Source organism: Felis catus, chromosome A3 (assembly GCF_018350175.1).
Source record: "Felis catus isolate Fca126 chromosome A3, F.catus_Fca126_mat1.0, whole genome shotgun sequence".
Lineage (NCBI taxonomy): Eukaryota > Metazoa > Chordata > Mammalia > Carnivora > Felidae > Felis > Felis catus.
The window spans coordinates 131,752,292-131,776,038 of NC_058370.1; the positions used below are offsets into that span (position 1 = coordinate 131,752,292).

Genomic DNA, 23,747 nt, shown 5'->3' on the forward strand with positions numbered 1-23,747 from the left:
GCAGTAGACACACGTTCGGAGAAAAGGATGTTGGTGGCATCGTATCGTTTATATGATATCTAAATAATAAATTTCAAATAGAAGTTAAGGTCCCCTAGTGTCGTCCCTTGGGCGGCACTGGCGTTGGCTGCAGAGCCTGGAGGATGGGGGTGGAGCTTACTTCCGTCACTTATTAGCTGTGAGACTCAAGCAAGTTCCTTCACCTGCTCAGGCCGCACGTCACATCTGTGAAATAGACATCGTAACAACTCTCCCCTGGGTTTTAAGAATTAAATGGCATTGAAAATAGGGGGGAATAAAAGTTTGAAAGTATAGTATCTCCCACCCAAGAGTCTCAGTTGGTAGTGGCTGTCATCGACAGGAAGGAAGCTTTTGGTTCCCAAATGCAAATTACCTTTCTAATTCTGTATTTGAACAACTTAAGCTCTATTTGTGTAGTTGGCTGCACTGTTGGCTTGCCTAAGATCGGAGACCCCAAAAGTGGTTCATCAGCCTTAGTCCTGCGGCCATGACTCCATCAGGGCCAGAATTTTAGGAAGCTTCCACCAAATCCTGAAAGATGACGTACACATTGCCCACCTGTACGAGTTTCCTGGGATTGCCGTAACAAAGCACCACAAAGTGTGTGGCTTAAAACAACAGAAATCTATTCTCTCACGGTTCTTGAAGCTACGAATTCAAGATCAAGGTGTCAGCAGGGCCATGCTCCCCAAAGGCTCGAGGAAAGAGTCCTCTTTTGCCTCTTCCAGCATCTGGTGGTTTGCCAGACATCTTTGGTTTATAGGCTCATCATTCCAATCTCTGCCTTGGTGGTCACACGGCAGTCTTCCTCTGTCACTCTTAAGACACTGGCCATACCGGGTCAGGAGCCCACTTGATTCCAGCGTGACTTTGTCTCAACTAATTACATCAGCCCCAAACCTATTTCCAGATAAGATCACACTCTTAAGTATCAGGGGTTAGGACCTCGACATATTTTTGAGGGTGTGATTCAGCCGAAAACTTCAACCAAACCCACCCCTAGTAGGGTGGGTTGCCACCACTGGGAAAGACCCTTTTACAGAGCGAGAACCAGACTTAGAGTGGCCAGAGACCCAAGAGAAAAATTAGTGTTCCTCAGAGTTAAAGAAAGCCAAAGGGAAACTGGGACAGTATATTCAGTGAACGACAAATGTGGTCATGGATTCTTGTTTCTTCTCCAGACATGAAGGGTTTTAAAACTCCACACTTGGCTTTCCAACTGTTTTGTTAATTAAAATGCTAATTCCTTGTGAGCTGGGACTGCTGCCGTAGCAAGCAGACTAAAAAAGAAATGAAAGCTGTTGACATTGGACACGCCCTTGGTTCAGTCTTCCTTAAAGAGCTGTCTGCAGACTCTGAAGCCAGATCTGGAAGGCTTAATGCAAATTCCGTTATTAAAAGGGTTTCTAAACATTAATGCTGGGATTGCCCAGACTCGGGAAGATACATATGTAATATATTCCATATATGCTGGCATCCAGTGCTACCTCCCACAGGCAACCCAACACTTCTCCCAAAGAGAACATTTTGGTTCCATACTTTTATCATATGGGGAGCCTTAGAAGCCAACGGTGCCTCCTAATGGATGACATTTGGTGGCCATAAACTGCTCAAGACAGAAAGCAGCTGTGATGTTAGCAGGACCTATCCTTACACCTGCAAGCATGAATCTAGATCTGTTCTGTCACTTGATAGCTGTGTGATCTTGGACAAGTCATTCAACCTCTCTGAGCCATAGTTTTTTCATTTGTAAGATGATCCCAATGATATCTACTTCAGAGTGTTGTTGGATTAAATAATAAACAGTTAGGGACCTAGTTAAATGCCTGGCACACAGCAGGTGCTCAAAAATGTTTGCTACTCACTGCTGGTCATTTCGTAGCTAACACATTCTCCAGGAACGAAGTGACCTGGCGAGAGAATCAAGACGCGAAACCAAGTCTCCTGGTTTCAAATGCCACGCCCTCTCCACTGCCACATTCTGCCATGAGAACCCTGACATCCATATGAATGTTGCTTTTGCAGCCTGATTTCTCCTCCTTTACTGCAAGAGTTCTTAAGTTGTGGTGACTCTTCAGGAAAAAAGAGCCACAGTTTGTGTATTTATTATTCTTTTTTTTTTATGTTTAGTTTTTGAGAGACAGCACGAGTGGCAGAGGGGCAGAGAGGGAGACGCAGAATCCGAAGCAGGCTCCAGGCTCTGAGCTGTCAGCACAGAGCCCGACTCGGGGCTCAAACTCACGGACCGTGAGATCATGACCTGAGCCGAAGTCAGACGCTTAACTGACTGAGCCACCCAGGTGCTCCTGTGTATTTATCATTCTTATCTGGTTTGAGAGTGACTGCTATTCCTGGCCTTGCAGAAGTACAGATTTCTGTATTTTCCAATGCTCTGGGACAGTTTTTTATTATGGCAAAATACACACAAAATTTACCATTAGTGTCATTTAGCACATTCACAATGTAGTGTAACCATCACCTCTGTCTAGCTCAGAACATTTCCTGGAATTTCTATTCCACAAGAATGCCCTCTCCTTCGGAGGTTAATGACTTTCTATCAAACATATCACTGGGTCAGTCGACTCATTTCGATTGGTCTTCTATTTCCAGAGAGATGTACTAGTCTCCAGTGATGGTTATGCAACTATCCCATTATTACCCTATTTGTTTCCTATTTCTAACTGTTCTCGCCTTCTAAGATTTCACAGCGGTGCTGGCCAGATCTACAAAGTTTTGTGACCATTCTTATCCCTTTGGGTTTAACTTTGAACTTCACCCATTTAATTTTTAAATGTTAAATCTTGTTCTGATTAGCCATCTTACCCCAGTCTGAGAGTCTCAATCTGCTGCCTTATTAGGTGAATTTAATCCATTTACGTTTATTTTGATCCGGGATATATTTTTTTAATTAATATTTTTTAATATGTATTTTTGAGAGAGACAGTGCAAGCAGGGGAGGGGCAGAGAGAGGGGGAGACACAGAATCTAAAGCAGGCTCCAGGCTCTGAGCTGTCAGCACAGAGCCCGACGCGGGGCTCGAACCCATCAACTGTGAGATCGTGACCTAAGCCAAAGCTGAAGGCTTAACCGACTGAGCCCCCAGGTGTCCCTGATCAGGGATATGTTTGAATGTCTTTCTGCCATCTACTTTATTTACCAAGCTTTTTGTTTCTTCCCTCCCCAGCCTGTTCTTCCTTTATACCACATACACTGGTTTTGTTGATACTCCTTTTCCCTTTAATGTTTAGATCTCGTACATCCTGTTTCAATGCTTCCAGGGATTACTGTTTTTTAAACGTATATTTAAATATTCCTTTTCCGGTAACATGTTAACCACCCCTGCCCCATTAAACCAGGAATGTTAGGTCAATTTCACTCCTTTATTTTCTCAGTTCCTCCATCACTGGCCACTCCCACCCCCAGCTCCCATGCTGGAAGCATCTAAAACAGAACGGAGTCGGTCAAGGGGCGTTTCACGAACACTACCATTTGCTGGGCATATTCCAGTCTCCAGGAACACAGGAGTGAATGTGTCTTACGAAGTTCCTACTTTCACGGGAAAGGACAAAGAAAACACTAAACAAAATGCATTCTACTGGGGAGGACCTCATTGAGGAGGTGACCTTTGAGGGATCCGAGCGACGTGAAGGGGAGAAGCGGTCCAGGCACAGGAAGCAACCGGCCTGAGGTGGGTACTCGGCTGGCAGTGGCCAAGATGAGCCAGGAGGGCCAGATGTGCAGTGAGCAAGGGAACAGTCAAGTGTCAGCCCAGACCGCCAATGTTCATTCCTGTTTGCCGTCAGACCTCTCCAGGTGCACCTCCTGGCGGGTTCCCTCTTGAGCTCGTCTGGCTATTCACCCGTCTACCGAGGTCTCTGTTTTCACTTCCAAGATCTGTAACCATCCTTTTTTGTTCTGGATACCGTATCACCTTACTTTTTTCTGATCTGGATTATGCTTGTTTTATAATTAACCTCTTTACTGACATTATCACCTTTCACTGTATAACGTTTGCTATTTTAAGAATCGTAGTTGTTTGTTCATTTCCATACTTGGTGGCTGGGGGGGGGGGGTCCTGTTTGCTTATTTCGTCTACTATAAACTGACCCATATAACTGTGAGGGGAGAGATAGGACAATGCCACAGAGAGGAGGTGCCAATAGCTTGTCTTCACAAAAGTCTGGACCCCCTCCCGTGCCCCCTCCTTGAGGCTCCCTCCACACTCTGCAGTAAGCTTAGCAGTGGCTGCCTGCCTAGCCCAGGTCAGTGGCGTCTGTGAGTGTTGCAGAAGAGCTGGAAGGAATCGAAGGGCCCAGCTGCACCAAACCGTATCACTGTGACAAATGCCCCAGGCCCCTTCCACGTCCTTAGCTACTGTGACGCACAGAGCACCCCCGACTCCATTTTCCGACGTAGCATGTTTCTCTGTATGGTCTCAGCTGTGCTATCCTTCATTCCCGTTCTTCTCTACACCTAATTTTCTCTTTCAGGGATTCCTCCATGTGTTAATACACGCTTACTTTTATGGATTTATAATTTCCTTCCCAGAACTGTCTTTTCTGTCATGTCATGAGGTTGTAAGCAGGGAGCCGTTGGAGATCACTGGTCACACTACTCCCTCTCAAAGAAACAAAAACAAAAACAAAACCAACAGAATGAATTCCCACCAAAGAAACCAGGAGTGCATCACAGGTTTTATTTAGAAGACTGGAACAAACAAGAATATTAGTTTGGTGTCTTCCAAGTTTAAATTAACTAACAAAATGGGAAGCACGGCACACGAGCTACTATTTACAAAAGACAAATACAACTGAAGAAGGAAAGTTTTTATTCCGCGATAGGAATAATGGCATATACGAAGGGATCGTTTTATAAACACTGAACTAATCTTTTATACTCATCGGCTGGTTTTTCTTTGGGTGGGGGTGGGGGTGGGGGGAGATTAAACTCTTAGGCATCATCTTCTAAGATAATTTCTTCTTGGACTGTTATCCATCAGAGTGCTCAGAAGTGTCTAAGATGGCTGTGTACGAATGCATGCTGGTGGTGCATTTCTGAGTATCCTCAAACCCTCCCTTCGGTTAGGGGCCACTCCAAAAGCACTGTGGCCCCGGGCAAGACAGACGCTGGTCCGGAATCCAGGAGTCTACTTGTCCATCCTTCTGCTTCTCTCCTTGCGCAGTGGTCTCGGTGAGGTGCGCTCCCTGTGCCGGAACCTTCTCGTCTTCCAGGTGGAGGATCACTGCACCCACCCAGGCTGTTGGAAGGACTAAGCAAGATCATAGCTGCGAAAGCACCCAGTCCGATGCCTGGCCCATGGGTGGCACTCAAACACACAGGCAGACGGGATGGTGAGCGTCATGGAACGTTCCCGCATTCCTGTCGTCCATTCTGATCAGGGCCAAGCACTCGTAAGAGGAAACAAGCTATTGAAAGAACCAAAAACTGAGCTTCAATAAATTATAGTCAAAAGTTTAATTCTTACCAACTATTTTATGTCCCTTTGGTGGTTTCGTTGTTTCAAAGCAAGCAATTTGGTCCTCTTTGTAAGGCAAAGTCGGTCTCTTCAGGTCAACCTCTCCAACTCTAATTTCCTTCCTGAAAGACTTCTTGTTTTAAAGAAAGTTTCTTTTCAGCTTTGCCCTTTCTAAGAGGTAGGGTATTGACCCTATACTATTTTATTTTAACAGAATCATACTTGCTGCGAAGTAAAATCATCTGCTTTACTTTTTCAGAGTGGATGCCTTTGGCCTGGCTTCTGAAAGAGCAAACTTGTAGGCCGTTACGTAATTCTTATTAAATGTCCTTGTTTTTTCCTTCTCTCCAGCCTTTAAAGTTAACAGATGTTCTTCCGGAATATTGCTTTGTAGTAGGTGATAGGGAAACCCCCATAGTCGGAATCCTGTCCATCGCCCAACAAGAAGTTACTGACACCTCTACAAGAAAACCCAAGAGTGATCCTTTAGAACTGAGAAAAGTCGCATTTGTCCACGGAAGCACACGGATGACGGGACGGCAGGCAAAAGTTTGTTCTTCATCAAGTGGACTTCGATAGAGCCCAGGGCCGTGTGGCCCAGAACCCAGGAGACGTGGCTTTGCGTCCCTGCTCACCACCCACTCATCCTCACTGCTCTAAGACCACAAACGCCCAGGCCTGGGCTCCTGGCACGTAGCACGAGGGGGCCGCACAACGGTCCCGGGGCCGCTCCAGTTCGAGCACCCCACGGATCTCAGAGTCCCTTTAGCCTCAAGAGCATGAGGTGCCGAAGGCTCCCCTCCCGCGGAAAATCTGCCGGTGTCTCCCTCAGATGTGCCGCCCGGTCAGAAAAAAGAGCGGCCGGTCTTCCTTGGCGTTGGCCGTCTGGAATTCGTCACGCAGCCGGAACTGCCACTCGTCTTCCAGCTCGAGGCGGACCACCGTCTGGCGCAGGGAGTTCCGGTCCTGGCAGATCACGCACAGGGTGGCACCTGCATGGGCAACGGCAGAGGCGGTGAAGAAAACGAATGAGAGCTACGGCCTGGATTCTACCGGCAACAAGGAGACACGGTGCCGTTTGGGACGGAGGGACCAGACATCCAGGCGGCACCTCCTGCTGCTTCTGGAAAGCTTTGTACTCTCAGCGAGACACACAGCGAGATGGTTATTTGGCAGGTCTGGCCGGTGACACAACGCGGGGGCGGAAGAAATGTGCACAAAGCGGTGGAGGGGGTGGAGAACCGGAAGCAGAGAGACGCCTCGTCGGCTGGTCAGATCACCAACCAAGCGCTCCGGTTCCAGCCCTGCGCTAGCCCACCTCTCCCAGGCTGACCCCACCCCTTCCTCTCGCATGCGAGCCCCCTGCATACTGGCCAGACGCAGCGCACCCCCACCCCCACCCCCACCCCCCCAGCCTCGGGAATTCTCCCTCCTCTCCACTCCCGGCATCCTCGATAATCCCTCTGGTCAGCTCATTCATCCTGGAGGTCGGTCTACCTGCCGCCCTTCCTACCCACACGTCCTGTCCTCCTAGTACACGAAATGTTTCCCCGGGGCAGACCGTGGGAGAAATCTCTTACTACTTCCCAAGGCCGCATACAGCGCTGGTGCTCAGTAAACACCCGCTCGACAAGGTCAGAGGGCAGACACCCAAGGCAAGGGAAGATCGGTCAGGATTCCCAGCTGGCTGGAAATAATACTGTTAAGTCCTAGAGAATGAAACGTCTGTCGCTCTCAGCCGCTCTAGCCTGACAACAACTATGGGAGCAGAAAGATCCCAGTAAAGGTCAAAGAGCATGCAGTACTCCCCAAGATGAGGAGGAAACCCCAGGTACCAGGAGGAAGGCGCGTCTGAAGGGACCTGGGTGCTGATGTTAAGAATCTGGGCTGACGGGGACCACAAGTCCAAAGTATCTACCTGAAAGAAAGGGGACGTGTCTTGTCTCTATCCCGACAGGCACAAGGGGAAGAGGGCCATGCTGGGATCGCACCCCAGCCTTCTTGTACCTTCCTGGATAATCGGGGCAGTCATATTCCCTCTCTGAGCCTCAGTCTACCCACTGGCAAAGGGGCACTAAGACCACAAGTCACCTCCTCGGAAGCGCCAGGTGCCAAAAGGCATTCAAATCGAGGTCCAGGGTAAAAGGATGGGAAGTTACCTTTCAGAAAATGAAACTTTTTCAAAAAGCTAGCTCCCACAAAAGAATCACAGAGGTATAGCAGGAGTCCGCTAAACATGAAGTCAGAGCAGCTGATGTTCAGGGAGTGGGGCCTGGAGCTCACATAACACACAGAAATCTGAAAAAGAAGGAATCCAAGAGGGAACATCAGCTTTCATGAAATACCCAACGACACCATGCTAGGGCCTTGCATCTAACAAATACTAACTGCTTGGCCAATGCCCAAGGCTGGTGGGGTTCGGGGCAGAGACGAGATTCAGTGTTATGTCCAAATCGAGATCCTAAAACTCAGGTCCAAGAAATGTATCCACATTTGCCCATCCATCAATTCGAGAATCCATCAATTCGACGGACGAGTTGCCACCCATCAATTTTGGCATCCGCGTCGGCTTTCATTCCTAACTTATTACAGTGGGGGGCAAACCACTTAAACTCTCTCAGGCTTTTACCCTATCAGCTATAAGGCGGGGTAAACACCCGAGGCAAAGGAGCTGAGTAGCTATCATCCCGAGTCCTGGGTTCTGGCGCCTCCGTTTTAGGAATTTCTCGGATTCGTGGACTCGGCAGGGCCCCCTCTGAAAGTCACCTGAGATCCCAGGTTAAGGTAGCAGTCGACCGAGAGCACAGGGTGGCCGCGGTTCCGCAGGGACAGCGGGAAGAATCGGTGACTGTGGTGCTGGAGGAACTTCTCCAGCAGGAGCTGCGCGGGCGCCGCGAGGAACGTGTGCTTGCTGTCCGGGGCGCAGATGTACTGGGCCGGCACGATGGCCACGGGGTTGTCGGATACCTGCCCGGGGAAGGCGGGGTCAGCCACTCCCAGCCACCCTGAGCACAGAGGTCCCTCCCCAGGCCTCTCCTGGGGTGAGTGGCCCTGTCACGGAAGACTGTGTCATAGGGTAGAGCTGCCCAGCTGCGAACACATACCTCAACCCAGAAATTCTCTGCTAAGGAAAACTACGCTTTACCACGGCGGGATGTGTGAAACTGACGAGTGGGACCGGTAAGAATTGTAGGCGTTGACCACTCCATGCAGAAGACTTGCCGCCTGGTCTAGAATAATCAAGAGGACCACTGGACCTGGTGAACTCTCCCCCAAATCCAGAGAGGCAAACCTCTGGGAAGGATCAGCCTCCCTCTGGCCCCAGAACCTATCCACCTTCGCCTGCCCCCGCCGCCCTTCCTGCCGACCACCCGCCGGTCTGCACCCACCACCCCTTACTCCACGGCCAATGCGTTTGCCAGGCTGCAGCCAGGGAGACTTGGCGTAAATAAAACGAATCAAATCCTCTGCTGGGCACCCTTCGGTGGTCTCTCATTACTCCTAGAGAAAGTCCAGAATGTTCCCATGGCTGCTAAGACCCTACATGCTTCTCTAGCCCATCTCCGCCATGCCTTCTGCCCTTTATGCTTCTTCCACGCTGACCTCCTGGCTTTCACCTGCTCAGCTCCTTCACCCAGATCCTTCTTTGAACAGCTGTGTATTACCCCCGAGTCTCTGCTTTAATGTCACGGTCTCAGGGACACTCACGGAGACTCCCTCCCCCACCCTCCGCAAGGTTAGGTCTCCCTGTGACACACGTCACCCTCGTGGTGCTGGTCACAAGGACGCTACATGTTTAACATCCGCCTCAGCTGCAGGGCTACACCGAGTGAAGGGCCTGCGTGCTCAGTAAATACTCAATGAGTAAATGAAAGTAAGTTATTTCATTCAGATGAAAGATTATCGAATGTTCCAGCTCTCTTACACACAGCCTAAACCTAGCGGAAAAGAAGATGCTCAAAATAGGAATACACATAAAATATCTAGAGCCAGAGGATTAGACTGAGAGACATAAAGAAAACTCAGTTTTAAAAGTACAACAGTATCTTTGATAGACAATGTGGTAAAAATTAGAATTGTAAAAATTAAACTAGAAACCTAACACAATTTCAATAAGAAATCTCAGCAGCGGGGGAGGGTAGGACTTAATTCAACGACTCCCGAGTTCTGGAAGTACAGACCTTCTCTTTAAATGTCTTGCTACTTTTTAAGAGAAATGAGGATGGGCTGCTGATAGGAAGGGGCAGGTGGGTGGGGGTTTGGGACTGGCGTCTGAATTCAGACCCGGCCCAGCTCAGGATAAGCAACCAACCACACAAGGAGTGAGGGGAGATGAGGCAGGACAGAGGCTGAAAGAGTCACCGGGACAGGCTGATGTGTCCACCGCCAGGGCAAAAGTCAAGATAGATGGAGATACAAAGCAGAGAATGGGGCTCCCGTCCATGGGTCGGAGAGAACCTTCAGGCAGAGTCGTGCCAGCCCCATATGTCCTCCTGGAAGACCAGATCTCGGAGGGTGTGCTAGGACTTTCCACCCTGAAATTCTGCAGCCAGCACTGACCTAATCAGACCATGTCTCTCCCCACCAAGAGGCTGGCTCGCGCACAGACAACACGGCTACAGGCCAGCCTGTTGGTGCCATTTGGTTATCTGGCCAGGCGCGGTCCAGGGGCCCAGAGAGGAGCATGGCGCCCCACCCCCCAGGAGCTGGGTCCAGCAGAGAAGCCAGGGCAGTGAACACAGAGCCCAGTGCTGGACGTGCAGGCCGGCGAGCGCTCACGGGAAGGCTGGTGGCGGCCACACTGGCGGGACGCGTACCGGGGATACTGGTTAGAACCAGCGATCGGGAGAGAAACCCGACGGCGGGCCTCCCTTCCCCAGGCTCCCAATTCAAAACCTTTACGAAGGCCACCAGCCGTCAAGGCCGCCCCACGGCCTGGCCTCCCCGCCAGCTCCCGCACCACCGCAGCCCAGGCAGCAGACTCAGTGGGCGCACTCACCTTGGACGTGATGTGGCAGGACCTGTGCCCGCCCACGGCAATCTGCTTCTTCATCACACTAAAGCGGTTGAACCGGCAGAGCAGGAGGCCGGCGCTATGCACCCGCAGGTTGAAGTCCACGTCGTCACACGTGAACCTGCTCAGAAGCAGAGGAGGGAGCAGATAGCACTGGACGCGGCCCACGGCCCCGGGCACGCCCCCAGCAGCCACGTGGAGTGTGCACCCGCCGCGCTGGGGGGCTCGTTCCAACCTTGAAGACCTCGCTCAATAGCGGCATATAAAGAAGACAAAACAAATAAGGAGACCAGGTGTGGCTGCGACGTGTCTGCACCAGGCCGGGCTTAAACTACAGAAGGACTACCACTGGCTGACCACACGCTACAGGCACCGTGTGAGGGGCTTCACAAACACCGTTTCATCTATGCGTTACAAACAAAAAACAAAACAACAAACAAAGAACAAAAGGGAGGTGCCTGGGTGGCTCAGTCGGTTTAGCGCCCGACTCTGGCTCAAGTCATGATGTCATGGTTCGTGAATTCGAGCTCCGCATCAGGCCCTGTGCTGACAGCTCGGAGCCTGGAGCCTGCTTGGGATTCTGTGTCTCCCTCTCTCTCTGCCCCTGTCTTGTCTGTCAAAAAGAAACATTAAAAAAAAATAATAAAAAAAGAAAAAAAAGAAAGAAAACAACAAACTCCCTAGAGTAAAAATATTAGCCACATCTTACAGCTGAGAAAAACAAGGCTCAGAGATGCGAAGTCATCAGCCTAAACTGCAAAGCTGTGAAAGAAAAAACCCAGAACTTAGCAGGGCAGCCTGGCTCCAAAAGCGACCCTCCCACGGCTCCTCCGATGGTCATCTTGGGTGTGGCCCCAGGGCTCCTAAGAGGGACATCTTGGGTGTGGCCGACTGCCTGGCCTATAAGGGATGCCTGATAAGGGCTGGCAATCTGGTTATTCTTGAGATGTGAGCACTTCCGTGGCCAGGCCCAGAGAGAGAGTCATATGGAAATTACTTCCTAGTTTTCTTCAGTGTTAATGCTCCTAAAAACTGACGTATTCCAAGAAGGAAGCAAAAAAGTAAGAGAAATGACACAGTACGACATAAGTCACTATATAAAGGATCATGTGAACCGATGAAGGAAGTTGAATGATCTTATGCAAATCTACAGTCTACAGAATTATACAATTAAAAAAAATTTTTTTTAAGTTTATTTATCTTGGGGCGCTTGGGTGGCTGTTGGTTAAACGTCCGACTCCAGCTCGGGTCATGATCTCACTATTTGTGAGTTCGAGCCCCGCGTTGGGCTCTGTGCTAACAGCTCAGAGCCTGGAGCCTGCTTTGGATTCTGTGTCTCCCTCTCCCTGTACCCCTCCCCCGCTCATGCTCATGTGCACATGCGCGCGTGCTCTCTCTCTCTCTCTCTCAAAAATAAGCATTAAAACAATTTTTTAAAATAAGTAGATAAATAAAAGTTTATCTTGAGAGAGAGCGTAGCATGAGTGTATGTGCATAAGGGGCAGGGAGAGATGTGGGGTTCAAACTCACAAATCCTGAGATCATGACCCGAGCTAAAATCAAGAGACGGGACACTCAACCAACTGAGCCACCCAGGCACCCCTATACGACAAAAAAATTAAAAAAAAACAAACTGAGGGCTGATTTCAGCTTGGGTCATGGGTCTCGAAGTCTGTGGGATCAACCCTCTTCACTATCAGCACTATCAGCCTGCTTGGGATTCTCTCTCCTGCTCCACCCTGTGCCCCTCCCACTTGTGCACACACACACACACACACACACACACACACACACACACGTGCGCGCGCTCTCTCTCTCAAAATAAAAAAATAAACATTAAAAAAAACCACCCCAAAACCTGAGGGCTGAAAGCAGGGCCAGAGCAATGCCCCGGGAAGGAAGCCTCCGGTTCCACTGGCCCCGCAGCGGGGAGGCGGCCGTCCCCCAGGCCTAAGGTTGCCCTTCAGGGCGGGCTCTGGGCTGGGGGCGGTGCCGACGGCCACAGAGGGCGGGGACTCACCGGTTCTGGTTGTACTGCACGTTCTGGGTCAGGTCCACGTTCAGAATGATGAAGTCGTGCACGTGGCAGCGGGAGAAGGGCTCCCGCACCTCGGCGCTCCCGGTCTTGCTGGACCACTTCCGCATGCCAATCAGGGCATAGTGGGTGATGTTGGGGGACGCCTCGATGTGCTGCATGATGTGCTTCAAAGACACGTTTCTTTCTGCCCAGGAAAACTCCCTGCTCAAAAGAGGGAGACGGACGTCCCCAGGCTGAGGGGCAAACAGCAGCAGGGCCCCCAGGACCGGACGCTTAGGAGCTGGGTAGGGCTGGGGCAGGTGGAGCCCATCGCTGCCACCCTGAGTGCCGGGCGCCAGGCTAAGCGGGTCACATCTACTATTATGTATCCTCACGGCAACCTCATGACCTAGACCTGTCATCCCCATTCTACAAATGAGGAAAAAAGGGGCTCTGAAGAACTTGCCCGGTGTCACTCAACAGAGCTCGGACTCAAACAGCGCCGTCTCCAAAGCCTACCTCCTCCCCATCCTCCTCCCCTAGCCTCCTCCCCAGGCTAAAACACTACATTTCCCGTTTGCAGACCTGAGGGCAAAACGGTGGGGAGAGCGAGGCTTTCTGCTGTGAATTCCAGTAAGGGAATGGGAAGGAAGGAGGTAGTGTGTAGAGACCCCCCACCCTGACTGCCACTGTCTGAGGACGGTGGCGACGACAGGGACACCTGATGACCAGGGAGGGGGCTGGCGGGAGGGGCTCCAGGGCTAGGAGCTGGGCCCCAGCACGCAGCTCAACTCTTCTGGACCCCAGCTTGCTTTTCCCCAGCCAAGGGGCTTAAATAAACTCTCTAGGGCCCTGGCCAGCCCTGACATGCCAGGGCGTTAACGGCCGCTTCAGAATAGAATTCGGGAACGCAGAATGAAGGCTCCATTCTCTCCCAGTCTCAGCCCCCGGCTGAGCTCTTGCCTTTGGAAGAGCGTCAGGGAGAATACTGCCAGCAAAGCAGGACTGCTCCCATAAACTCCGGGCAGCTCTATCATCCGGAACACATTTTCTCTCTAGAAGAACAGGGACTAGTGGTGATTGCCACAGGAGGGTACCACTAACATTAAAGAGGTGAACTGACCTCACGTTTCTTAAAAAAAAAAAAAAAAAAAAAAAAAAAAAAAAAAAAAAAAAGGCCAAAAATAACCAGAAGTCATCAGGCAGCCCTAAGTTGAAACATCCATGTGGCAAAAATCACAAAAGGAAGTATTTTACCAACGATGTTCCGAGTCTATCTACTGAGCCTTCCCTACATTGTGCCCTCTGGTGCCCACCTCCAGGCACACCTTTCAGAGTTTAGTTGTTACACTAATGTCACACAGCAAATAAAAATGCAACTGGCTGTTAGGAATTAGGCTGGCGGCAGGGGGAGGGTGTGGAAGGCTCCAGGAGGGAATTTCTGGGCCGCTGGTGATGTTCCATTTCTTCCAACGGGAGTTGGTTAAATGGGTGATCAGTGTGTGAAAATTTCTGGATATGTGTCCTACTTTCTGTAGGTATTTTATACTGAATATATACTGTGTGATTTTCTGTACGTATTATACATCCAAGAAAAGTTTTAAAAAGTTAAAAACACAAGGGGCCGCCTGGGTGGCTCAGTCAGTTAAGCGTTTGACTCCTGATTTCGGCTCAGGACCTGATCTTGTGGTTTGTGAGTCTGAGCCCCCAAATCGGGCTCTGCGCTGACAGTGTGGAGCCTGCTTGAGATTCTCTTTCTCTGCCCCTCCCCTACTCTCTCTCTCTCTCGCTCTCAAAATAAATGAAAAATAAGAAACTTAAGAAAAATTGAAACCTCAAAACTACGCTGGGCTTGGAGTAAGAGCCTGCGACATACAAGGCCATGTGAACCGCATACTGTGCCTTCTAAGATGCGGTGTCCTCTGTGGTCCTCAGGAGGTAGCTAAGAAGCCCCCATTGAAAAGGAACAGCTTTGGGGCACCTGGCTGGCTCAGTCGGTTGATGTCCGACTTCAGCTCAGGTCACGATCTCACAGTTCGTGAGTTCAAGCCCCGCGTCCAGCTTTCTGCTGGTCAGCGCAGAGCCCATTTGGATCCTCTGTCCCCCTACTCTCTCCGTCCCTCCCTTGCTCACGCTGTCTCCAAAAAATAAATAAATAAACATTAAAAAAAAAAAAAGGAACAGGTTCATGTTCCTTGCAGAGTCGGGGGGGGGGCATCTCACCTGCTTCTTTCTCCGCCACAGTCTACATCCACCACGTTCCACATCACGCAGGAGTCGTCCGAGATCACGATGAAAGGCCAGATGTCCTGTGGCTTGATCCCCAGCTCCTCCTGCCGGTTCCTCTCCAGCTCCAGATTGTGGTAAGACAGCTCCTTGATCAGGAAGTGGGCGGCGCCTGAAATGGGCAAACCCCAGGCCCACTCTTGGGTCCACGGACATCTACCCAGGACAGGCCCGCCCTCAGGTCTGCCCTACCCAGGACCAAGGCCCCATCTGGAGTTAGAACGGCTCATCGAGGCCCCAGCCCATGACCAGCCAGCTCCCGACGGGCCTAATCTCCATCGCCAACCTGCACACACATTTGTCTGCTTATCCTTGTCTCTGACTGTGGAGAATGTGAATCAAAGCAGTGACCGAAGACGGAAGAAGGCTATAGCTTTCAAGATGAAAGGAGCCTGATGAAGAATGTTTAACCCATTCATCTCTAGGACCGTCTCCCAAAAGTCTCCGTTTGCAGGAATTTTACCAAGCAGGGCACGTTAAAAAATGCCTACCAACTCCAGCGCTGTTGAAGATACTTGGGAGCACCAGCATGATGTGGTTGGGCCAGTATTTCTTATAAATGGCCATTTCATACTCCTTGACGACCAGCACGTGCAGATGGCTGGCACCATCCATGGCATGGTACAGGTTAAAGAGGCCGTGTTCGTGACGGCCGGTTGTCGGGGTGAACGTCGGACTTTTTATATACTCGTGGCTCTGGAAAGCAGAGGAATGAGGAGGGGAAGTGTTTGTGAATACGGTCACGATCACTCCCCTCCCTTTGAAATGGGGCTTCGAGGAAGCTTCCGATAAGAGAACGCAGCCCGTTTCCACACTCACTGAATGCAGCTTAGCCTTGGGACTTGCTTTTCCTGAGAAGATGACGGGAACACAATGGTTTGCGCCCGTTCCGAGCCTGGCCCCCTGAGGACGGACACATTCCACCCTCTCTCTCTCAGACCCCTCCCCGGGAGGAGCCGGGGCTGGCCTGCTGGGGCAGGAGAGACCGCAGCGGGCAGGGATGGGCGTCCCCCTGAGGCGACCCTCACCCGGCCAGCCCCCAGCTGACCTGGCAGCTAACCACAGACACGAGTGATCGCAACAAGCCAGGATAACCACACAGCGGGACCGAGCCCAAGCTGCCAGCCCGAAGAATCGCAAGCGGAGTGAGGGCTTGCTTGGGAACGGTCAGTTACACAACCGAAACTAACTGGCATGTGTCAGTGACCCAAACGGATCCCCCTCCCGTGTTGGCACTGAATATGTGCGGAGTATATACTAGTCTGGACGATTTAAATCCCTCAGTCCCTCATCCCTGCAGCCTAGCTCCTAATACACTCTGGTTGTGAATCTTTAATATCAAGAACTGGGTTTTCCTCCACTCTGCCCTCAACAAAAAAGTTCTTCTGGCCTTCCACTCCTTCTGAGTTCCTCAGAGCACCTGCCACAAAAAAGCTGTGCTGCACCTGGTGCCCGTACCCAGTTCTGGCTGGAACTGGCTGGAACTGGCTGGAAAAGTGAGGGGGGGATCAGAGAAACCCTCCGCCAGTGCAACAGCCCGCCCCAGCCCACAGGGTAGGAGACGCCCTGTAATAAAGGCCCCCATTGTTCTTCACAAATGTTTTCAGTGCTTGGTAAAAGACTGCCAGGTCTGAAAGATTATTCCACCCGAAGGTACTGGCCCTCTGGAGATCGAAAAGCAGCGTCCCACACAAGGGTCACATTGGCCGGGGCTGGGGGCAGGCAGCGAGCGGACTCTGAGACAGTCAGGCTGGATCTGTGAAACCAAGCGTCCCTATGAGGAGGGCCTCTAAGAGCGCTGGTCACGGACTTCTGGTGGAGTCTATCGGGTTTTCCACGTATAATATCATGTCTTCTGCAAAAAGGGAAAGATTGACTTCATCTTTGCCAACCTGGATGCCTTTGATTTCCTTTTGTTGTCTGATTGCTGATGCTAGCACTTCCAACACTATGTGAAACAACAGCGGTGAGAGTGGACGTCCCTGTCGTGTTCCTGATCTCAGGGGGAAAGCTCTCAAGTTTTTCCCCATTGAGGATGCTATTAGCTGTGGGCTTTCCATAAATGGCTTTTATGATGTTTAAGTATGTTCCTTCTATCCCGACTTTCTCGAGGGTTTTTATTAAGGATGCTGAATTTTGTCAAATGCTTTTTCTGCATCGATTGACAGGATCATATGGTTCTTATCTTTTCATTTGTTAATGTGGTGTATCACATTGATTGATTTGCGAATGTTGAACCAGGCCTGCAGCCCAGGAATCAATCCCACTTGATCATGGTGAATAATTCTCTTTATATGCTGTTGAATTCAATTTGCTAGTATCTTGTTGAGAATTTTTGCATCCATATTTATCAGGGATGTTGGCTTACTTGACACATCTCCAAAAGCAAGGGAATTAAAAAGCAAAAATGAACTATTGGGACCTCATCAAGATAAAAAGCTTCTGCACAGCAAAGGAAACAATCAACCAAACTAAAAGGCAACCGACGGAATGGGAAAAGATATTTGCAAATGACATATCGGACAAAGGGCTAGTATCCAAAATCTATAAAGAGCTCACCAAACTCCACACCCGAAAAACAAATAATCCAGTGAAGAAATGGGCAGAAGACATGAATAGACACTTCTCTAAAGAAGACATCCGGATGACCAACAGGCACATGAAAAGATGCTCAACGTCACTCCTCATCAGGGAAATATAAATCAAAACCACACTGAGATATCACCTCACGCCGGTCAGAGTGGCTAAAATGAACAAATCAGGGGACTATAGATGCTGGCAAGGATGTGGAGAAACGGGAACCCTCTTGCACTGTTGGTGGGAATGCAAAATGCTACAGCCACTCTGGAAAACAGTGTGGAGGTCCCTCAAAAAATTAAAAATAGATCTACCCTATGACCCAGCAATAGCACTGCTAGCAATTTACCCAACGGATACAGGAGTGCTGATGCATAGGGGCACTCGTACCCCAATGTTTATAGCAGCACTTTCAACAATAGCCAAATTATGGAAAGAGCCGAAATGTCCATCAACTGATGAATGGATAAAGAAATTGTGGTTTATATACACAATGGAATACTACGTGGCAATGAGAAAGAATGAAATATGGCCCTTTGTAGCAACATGGATGGAACTGGAGAGTGTGATGCTAAGTGAAATAAGCCATACAGAGAAAGACAGATACCATATGTTTTCACTCTTACGTGGATCCTGAGAAACTTAACAGAAGACCATGGGGGAGGGGAAGGGAAAAAAAAAAAAAAAAAGGTTAGAGAGGGAGGGAGCCAAACCATAAGAGACTCTGAAATACTGAGAATAAACTGAGGGTTGATGGGGGGTGGGGGTGGGGGTGGGTGATGGGCATTGAGGAGGGCACCTGTTGGGATGTGCACTGGGTGTTGTATGGAAGCCAATTTGACAATACATTTCATGTTAACAAAAAGATAAAATACTTCAGCAAAGGGAAAAAAACCCAGATGAACTAAATGTGGCCGAATGTTGGTAATTGTTGAATTTGGATGATAAATTGCGGGGAGGTTTGTTGAACTACCTCCTTCCTAACTTTTGTAAACGTTTCACATTTCATAATAAAATTTTTGTTAAACAAACGAACAAAAAAGAATGCTGGTCACAGAGACGGCGAGTTATTAAGAACGAGCTCGTCCAAGAGAGAAAATTTATCTTTCACGGATGACATGATGCACCATCTGGGCTTCGCTTCCAAAGAACAGAAGAAGGCAGAAGAGAAGGCTGGCCGTGACAGAGTAGTCCCTGCAGCTGGGTTTGAGCCCCCCCCCCGTCGGGCTCTGTGCTGACAGCACAGAGCCTGCTTGGGATTCTCCATCTCCCTCTCTCTCTCTGCCCCTCCCCTGCTCATTCTCACTGCCAGAAGAAATAAATAAATTCCTAAAACGTTCCACAACAGCTTATTCGAGACAAAATGGGGAAGGGACGAACACGTCCTCAGCACCTGTCACCTCGCAGGCCCCGTGCAGGTGCCTCACATCGGTTATTCCCACGATGCTCACAAGAAGCTGCTGCGAGAGTGACTGCTGCCGAAGCGTACAGGGTGAGGGAACCGAGGCTCGGCGACATTCAGTGACAAGTCAAAACAACACAGCCAGACAACGGTAGAGCAAGGCCGGAACTTGACGGAGTGACCCTAACCCCAGCCCGCTCCACGTTCAGTCACACACCAGTCCCCGCCTGCCCTTGACTCATCAGGCAACCACAGCCTCCAGCTCAACGGTCACCTGTAGCCACTCTGTGCCCCCCCCCCCCCCACCGCCGAGCCAGAGCCGTACCTTGTCTGTGACCAGGGGCAGCCGCATGCTCTCCAGCTGGCCTCCGGGTTGGCTGAAGACAAAGTGGTGCTCTTTGGACTTGGGGATGATGAAATGTAGCTGAATTTCCTCTCCTAGCATGGAGTAAGAGAAGGCAAAGGCGTGCAGGGTGGACTCATAGAGCTGAGGCGTGAGGGGAAAGGACAGAGCTTGTCGTCAGAGTCTGGCATTACCTCCCAGAAGAGCCCAGGCCCGTCGTGGCCATGACACCACACAGGTCACTGCCACCTGCCCCACAGCCCGAGAAACCCACAGGTTGGCCCCAGTACGAAGCGTGCACGCCCAGGTCTTGCGGCTGGACAGACACCCGAGGCCACGCCCACTCAGTTGCGAACCCTCCCCCCCTCGTTATTATTATTATTATTATTTTTTAATGTTTATTTATTTTTGAGAGAAAGCGAGACAGAGTGCTAGCAGGGGAGGGACAGAGAGAGAGAGGGAGGCACAGAATCCGAAGCAGGCTCCAGGCTCTGAGCTGTCAGCATCGAGCCTGACGCAGAGCTTGAACTCGGGAATGGCGAGATCATGACCTGAGCAGAGGTCAGATGCTTCACCAACTGAGCCATCCAGGCGCCCCCACCCCCCCCCCCACCCCTCATTCTGATCCCGCTCCACCCAGTGACGCCACTTCTGGCCCCGACCCCTTGTGGACTCGTGCTAGGTCACCCACTAAAGCATTCACACCACACGTCTCATTGCTTAATGCCAGTAAATGGATTCTTCCCATCACAGGCGTTATGCGTAGAAACTCACTAATAAAACTATCAATAACTACACGCGCTTGCACACTTCCGTCACACGCGCTGTCTCGGCCCCCTCCACCCTTTGGGGCTGTAATTAACCCTATGAAGCAGGTAGTTTCACCATCCCCTCTTTATGGATGTGGAAACAGACACTCAGAGGTCTTGGGCTCACTCCTACCTATCCCTAGGGTCTAGCCTCACGTCCCCTCACTCCCTCCTGGTCGGCCCGCACCCGCCCCGTGGCTCTGCCCAAGCCTCCTTCAGGCCTCAGCTCGGGCATCCAGCCCTCCCCGACCCCTCCCCAGACCTGCAGCTAGTAGGTGCGGGCCACTCCTGAGGCTCCCCGAGGCCTGGAGGGGGTGGACACAGGCCAGGACACATGGGCCGTCACTCCCACTGTGGCTCCCCCAGAACCACAAAGCCCTTTGGGGGCAGAGATGAGACAGAAAAAGATTTTGAGCTGGGGAGGCAACAAGGGGGGGGGGGGTGTAACTGAGGAAGTTTCATACAACGGATCAGGGAGCCGTGAGAGGAGAGAAAAGACTCCAGGGTGCACAGGGGCACAGAAAGGCCAGCAGGGAGCGGGCATGTCATGTGCCCCTCAGCACTCCTCCCGTGGCCTGGTTCCGAGCCCCCTGCAGCCGGGGCCCCCAGACCTGAGCACCCTGAACACGGCGGGTGCGGGGCCGGGGTCTCCACGCTCAGTTCTGTTAACTCACTGCAGATGCCGACCGTGGTGACCACGACTCTACAGCCCGCGGGTCTCCGTTTCTTTAATGTCAAAATTAAGAAAACGCTCTCACGTACATACTCTCCGCTTTGAAAGAATAACTTCATCTCCACGGGGAAAAACATGAGGACGGTTTATCTGCACAGGATTACTATTTTTAATTCTTAAAAAAAAAAAAAAAACTGCTCATATGTGTTTTCTAATTTTGTCTACAGTAAAATCGCATAGTTTTGCTTTTGTTTTTGTTTTTAAACCGTCTAAAAGAAGACGGGTGCTACTTCAGCCACAGCTGAGCTCCAGGCCGGGCGGATGTGGGAGAATTAGAGCCCCTATATGCTGCGTCCCTCTGCAAAAGGGACAGGCGCGGCAGGCCGGTGCTCAGGCCACCTCTGGAAGGTGCCAAGGCCCTTCTGGAAGCAGCCAAGGCATGGGCTTTCCGCACACCAGCTCTAGCTGCTCCCCCCCTTTCCCTGCTCAGGTCTGAAATGAAAACACACACTAGACGTAAAACCCCACCCGCTACTGCTTCTGCGCGACCAGCCTCGCAGGCTCGCTGTGAATTTCCACGTGGCCACGACGACGAGACCACGCAGAAGGCAGCTTGGCCCCCATCAGGCCGCTCCATGCCATTCTCCCTGGAAAAGCCCCCGTCCCGCTCTCCGCACGGCACCCGGGGCCTTCTGTGGTGTCTCTCTGCCCCCCCACCCCCACCCCAGCATCCTCTCCTGGGCTCGCCCACCCCTTGCACCTTATGGTCCAGAGATGCCCGACTGAAATCCCTTCTGATTCCCCCAGAGACCCCGTGCCTCCCTCTACTCACATGCTTCTGTCTGCCCCGGCCCCTTGGCAAATTCTTATTGATTCTTCAAAACCCTCTCCTCTGCTCCCTGCCCGAGACAGTATCTTCATTTATAAAATGGGGATAATGTTATTTCCTTGTGCGGTTTTAGTGAGAATAAAAAGCTAGACAGGGCAGTTCCCTATCCAGTCACTCTGAATGACTGGAGGTGTGCCTTGAACACAGCCACCTGCAGGTGACCAGCCGGAACCTGAGGCAGGCAGAGCCCAGGGGCAACAGCCTTAATCCATTTGCCCCAGTGTCTGGGGTAAATATCATTTTCTATCACGTAAAAAGGTTAGAGGAAGGGGTGCCTGGGCGGTTCGGTTGATCGAGCGTCTGACTCTTGATTTCGGCTAGGGTCATGATCTCACGGTCGGGGTTTGAGCCCCACATCGGGCTCCACGTTGGGCGTGGAGCCTGCTTGAGATTCCCTTGCTGTCTGCCCTTCCCCCATTCACTCACCTCCCTCCCTCTCTCTCAAAACAAGAAAAATAAAGGTTAGAGGAAATGTGGACATATCGAAAGTGTCTGGTGCATTGCCTGGCATGTAGTAAGTGCTCAGTAAGTGCACATTCCGATCTCCAAGTATTTCTACGTGCCAACATTACTGCTTTTCCTGCCAGCTTTACATTGCTCTGAAGTTCTGCCCTGTCCAAGTGCATCTCTCCACCCCTAGATTGTCTTATTTTTACGTTTATTTATTTTTGAGAGACAGAGAGAGACAGAGCGTGAGCAGGGAAGGGGCAGAGAGAGACGGAGACACAGAATCCAAGGCAGGCTCCAGGCTCCGAGCTGTCAGCACAGAGCCCGACGCGGGGCTCGAACTCACAGACCATGAGATCATGACCTGAGCCAAAGTCGGACGCTCAAGCGACTGAGCCACCCAGGCGCCCCTAAACTGTGAGTCTTGAATACGCGGATAAAGCTTATTCATCTCTGTGACTGGTGCAGAAGCGCTCGGTGCCTGCTGCACTGAACTAACTTTGGCAATTGCCAGGACAGGACGTCAAGAAAACTAAGACATCTGCAGTCAGTTAACGTTGCTACCGGTAAACGTGTAATCCCAGGAGAATCATGGTTTCTGTAGCGTCGGCAATAATTTTGCAGCTTACTGAAGGGAACTGAAGATACAAGAGACCGGGAAGCAAGAGCTTCTGGAACTTTCCACGCCCGACCCCCCCCCCCCCCCCAGCAACCGGAACGAAAACACCGAGGAACGTGTGGAAGGGCCGCCGCAAGCGCTCCTGGAGACGCAGGGCCTCTGCGCCCCGCGGCCTACCTGGTAGCGGGGGTGGAAGCCCATGTAGTGGTGACACTGCTCGCAGTGGTGGTACGTGTTATAGGCCGCGTACTTGGACAGCCTCATCCGCGCTGTCTGGCGCCGCACGTAGAGCTCCTCCGGCTTCCGGGACGTCCCCCTGGCTGCAGGAAACCCCGGAGTTACAGAGCCGCAGGAGGACAGGACAGACATTCTCTCCGCCGCCCGCTCACAGTGGAAGGAACTGAAATGCCGTAATAGGACTTTGTGCGACGGCACCTGCCCGGGCCCCAAGGTGACTCGGCGGGTCAGAAACGACAGAGGTTCAGCGGGAGAAACTAACAGACCACATTCACGAGGGGTCTCGCCGACGGGCCCACGAATATCCTATACGCACATCTTTAAGGATTCGCCACCTGACAATGCAAATGGGTGGCCGACTTCATACGCAGACCCTGCACTTACAGAGGAATTGTCTCTGTTCTTTTCAAAGGACTTAGCGAGATGAAGACTTTAACACTAAACCTTAATTAGGGACTGGTCTGTATGAAGGATCGTTCGCTGAACATGGTTCTAGGGAGAGACAATTATCGGTTTGACACGGAGACTGGTGAGTATCTTCCTTTCCTTTCCACTCACCAAACTGTTCTGGTCAGTGCTTAATATCGCACCGGCCACGAATATCTGATGGTTGCTGAAGGTGACCCTGAGACCCTGCAGGGTCATAATGCTGTGAAAGTCGGCGGTCCCCGAAGGAGGAGGGAGAAAACAGGACACTGAGGGTAGAGAGGGAGATGGGTGCATTTCGTGAGGACAACTCAAATGCCTACATAAACATCCACGCCTTTTATCCTCTCTTAACCAGAACCTTGAGGATATTCTGACCGTGACCACCCGCCAAGAGAGCGCGCATCAAGGTCAGCATGCGCTGAGCCGCAAGCCTGCCTTCGCGGGAAGAGCTCTTCCTCGTCTGGTGGGGCGGTGACCTCAGTTCTGCACCAGGCACTGCTGGCTATTC

The 23,747-nt window shown here is 51.2% G+C and overlaps 1 protein-coding gene across 14 annotated transcripts in view; it reads right to left on the minus strand.

The window, feature by feature from the left end:
* Positions 1 to 4,702: 4,702 nt before the first annotated feature.
* GREB1 (growth regulating estrogen receptor binding 1) overlaps positions 4,703 to 23,747 on the minus strand; it is a 145,225-nt gene continuing 126,180 nt past the window's right edge. For all 14 annotated transcript variants that reach the window (XM_023252098.2, XM_023252095.2, XM_023252096.2 and 11 more), the window contains 9 exons: positions 22,751 to 22,893; positions 19,119 to 19,280; positions 15,306 to 15,510; positions 14,752 to 14,926; positions 12,532 to 12,750; positions 10,497 to 10,632; positions 8,264 to 8,464; positions 7,657 to 7,795; positions 4,703 to 6,489 (listed from right to left, as the gene is read on the minus strand). In XM_023252098.2, coding sequence (XP_023107866.1) covers positions 6,326 to 6,489; positions 7,657 to 7,795; positions 8,264 to 8,464; positions 10,497 to 10,632; positions 12,532 to 12,750; positions 14,752 to 14,926; positions 15,306 to 15,510; positions 19,119 to 19,280; positions 22,751 to 22,893 — 1,544 coding nt within the window. In that variant the 3' untranslated portion in view covers positions 4,703 to 6,325. The remainder of the gene's footprint in view (positions 6,490 to 7,656; positions 7,796 to 8,263; positions 8,465 to 10,496; positions 10,633 to 12,531; positions 12,751 to 14,751; positions 14,927 to 15,305; positions 15,511 to 19,118; positions 19,281 to 22,750; positions 22,894 to 23,747) is intronic.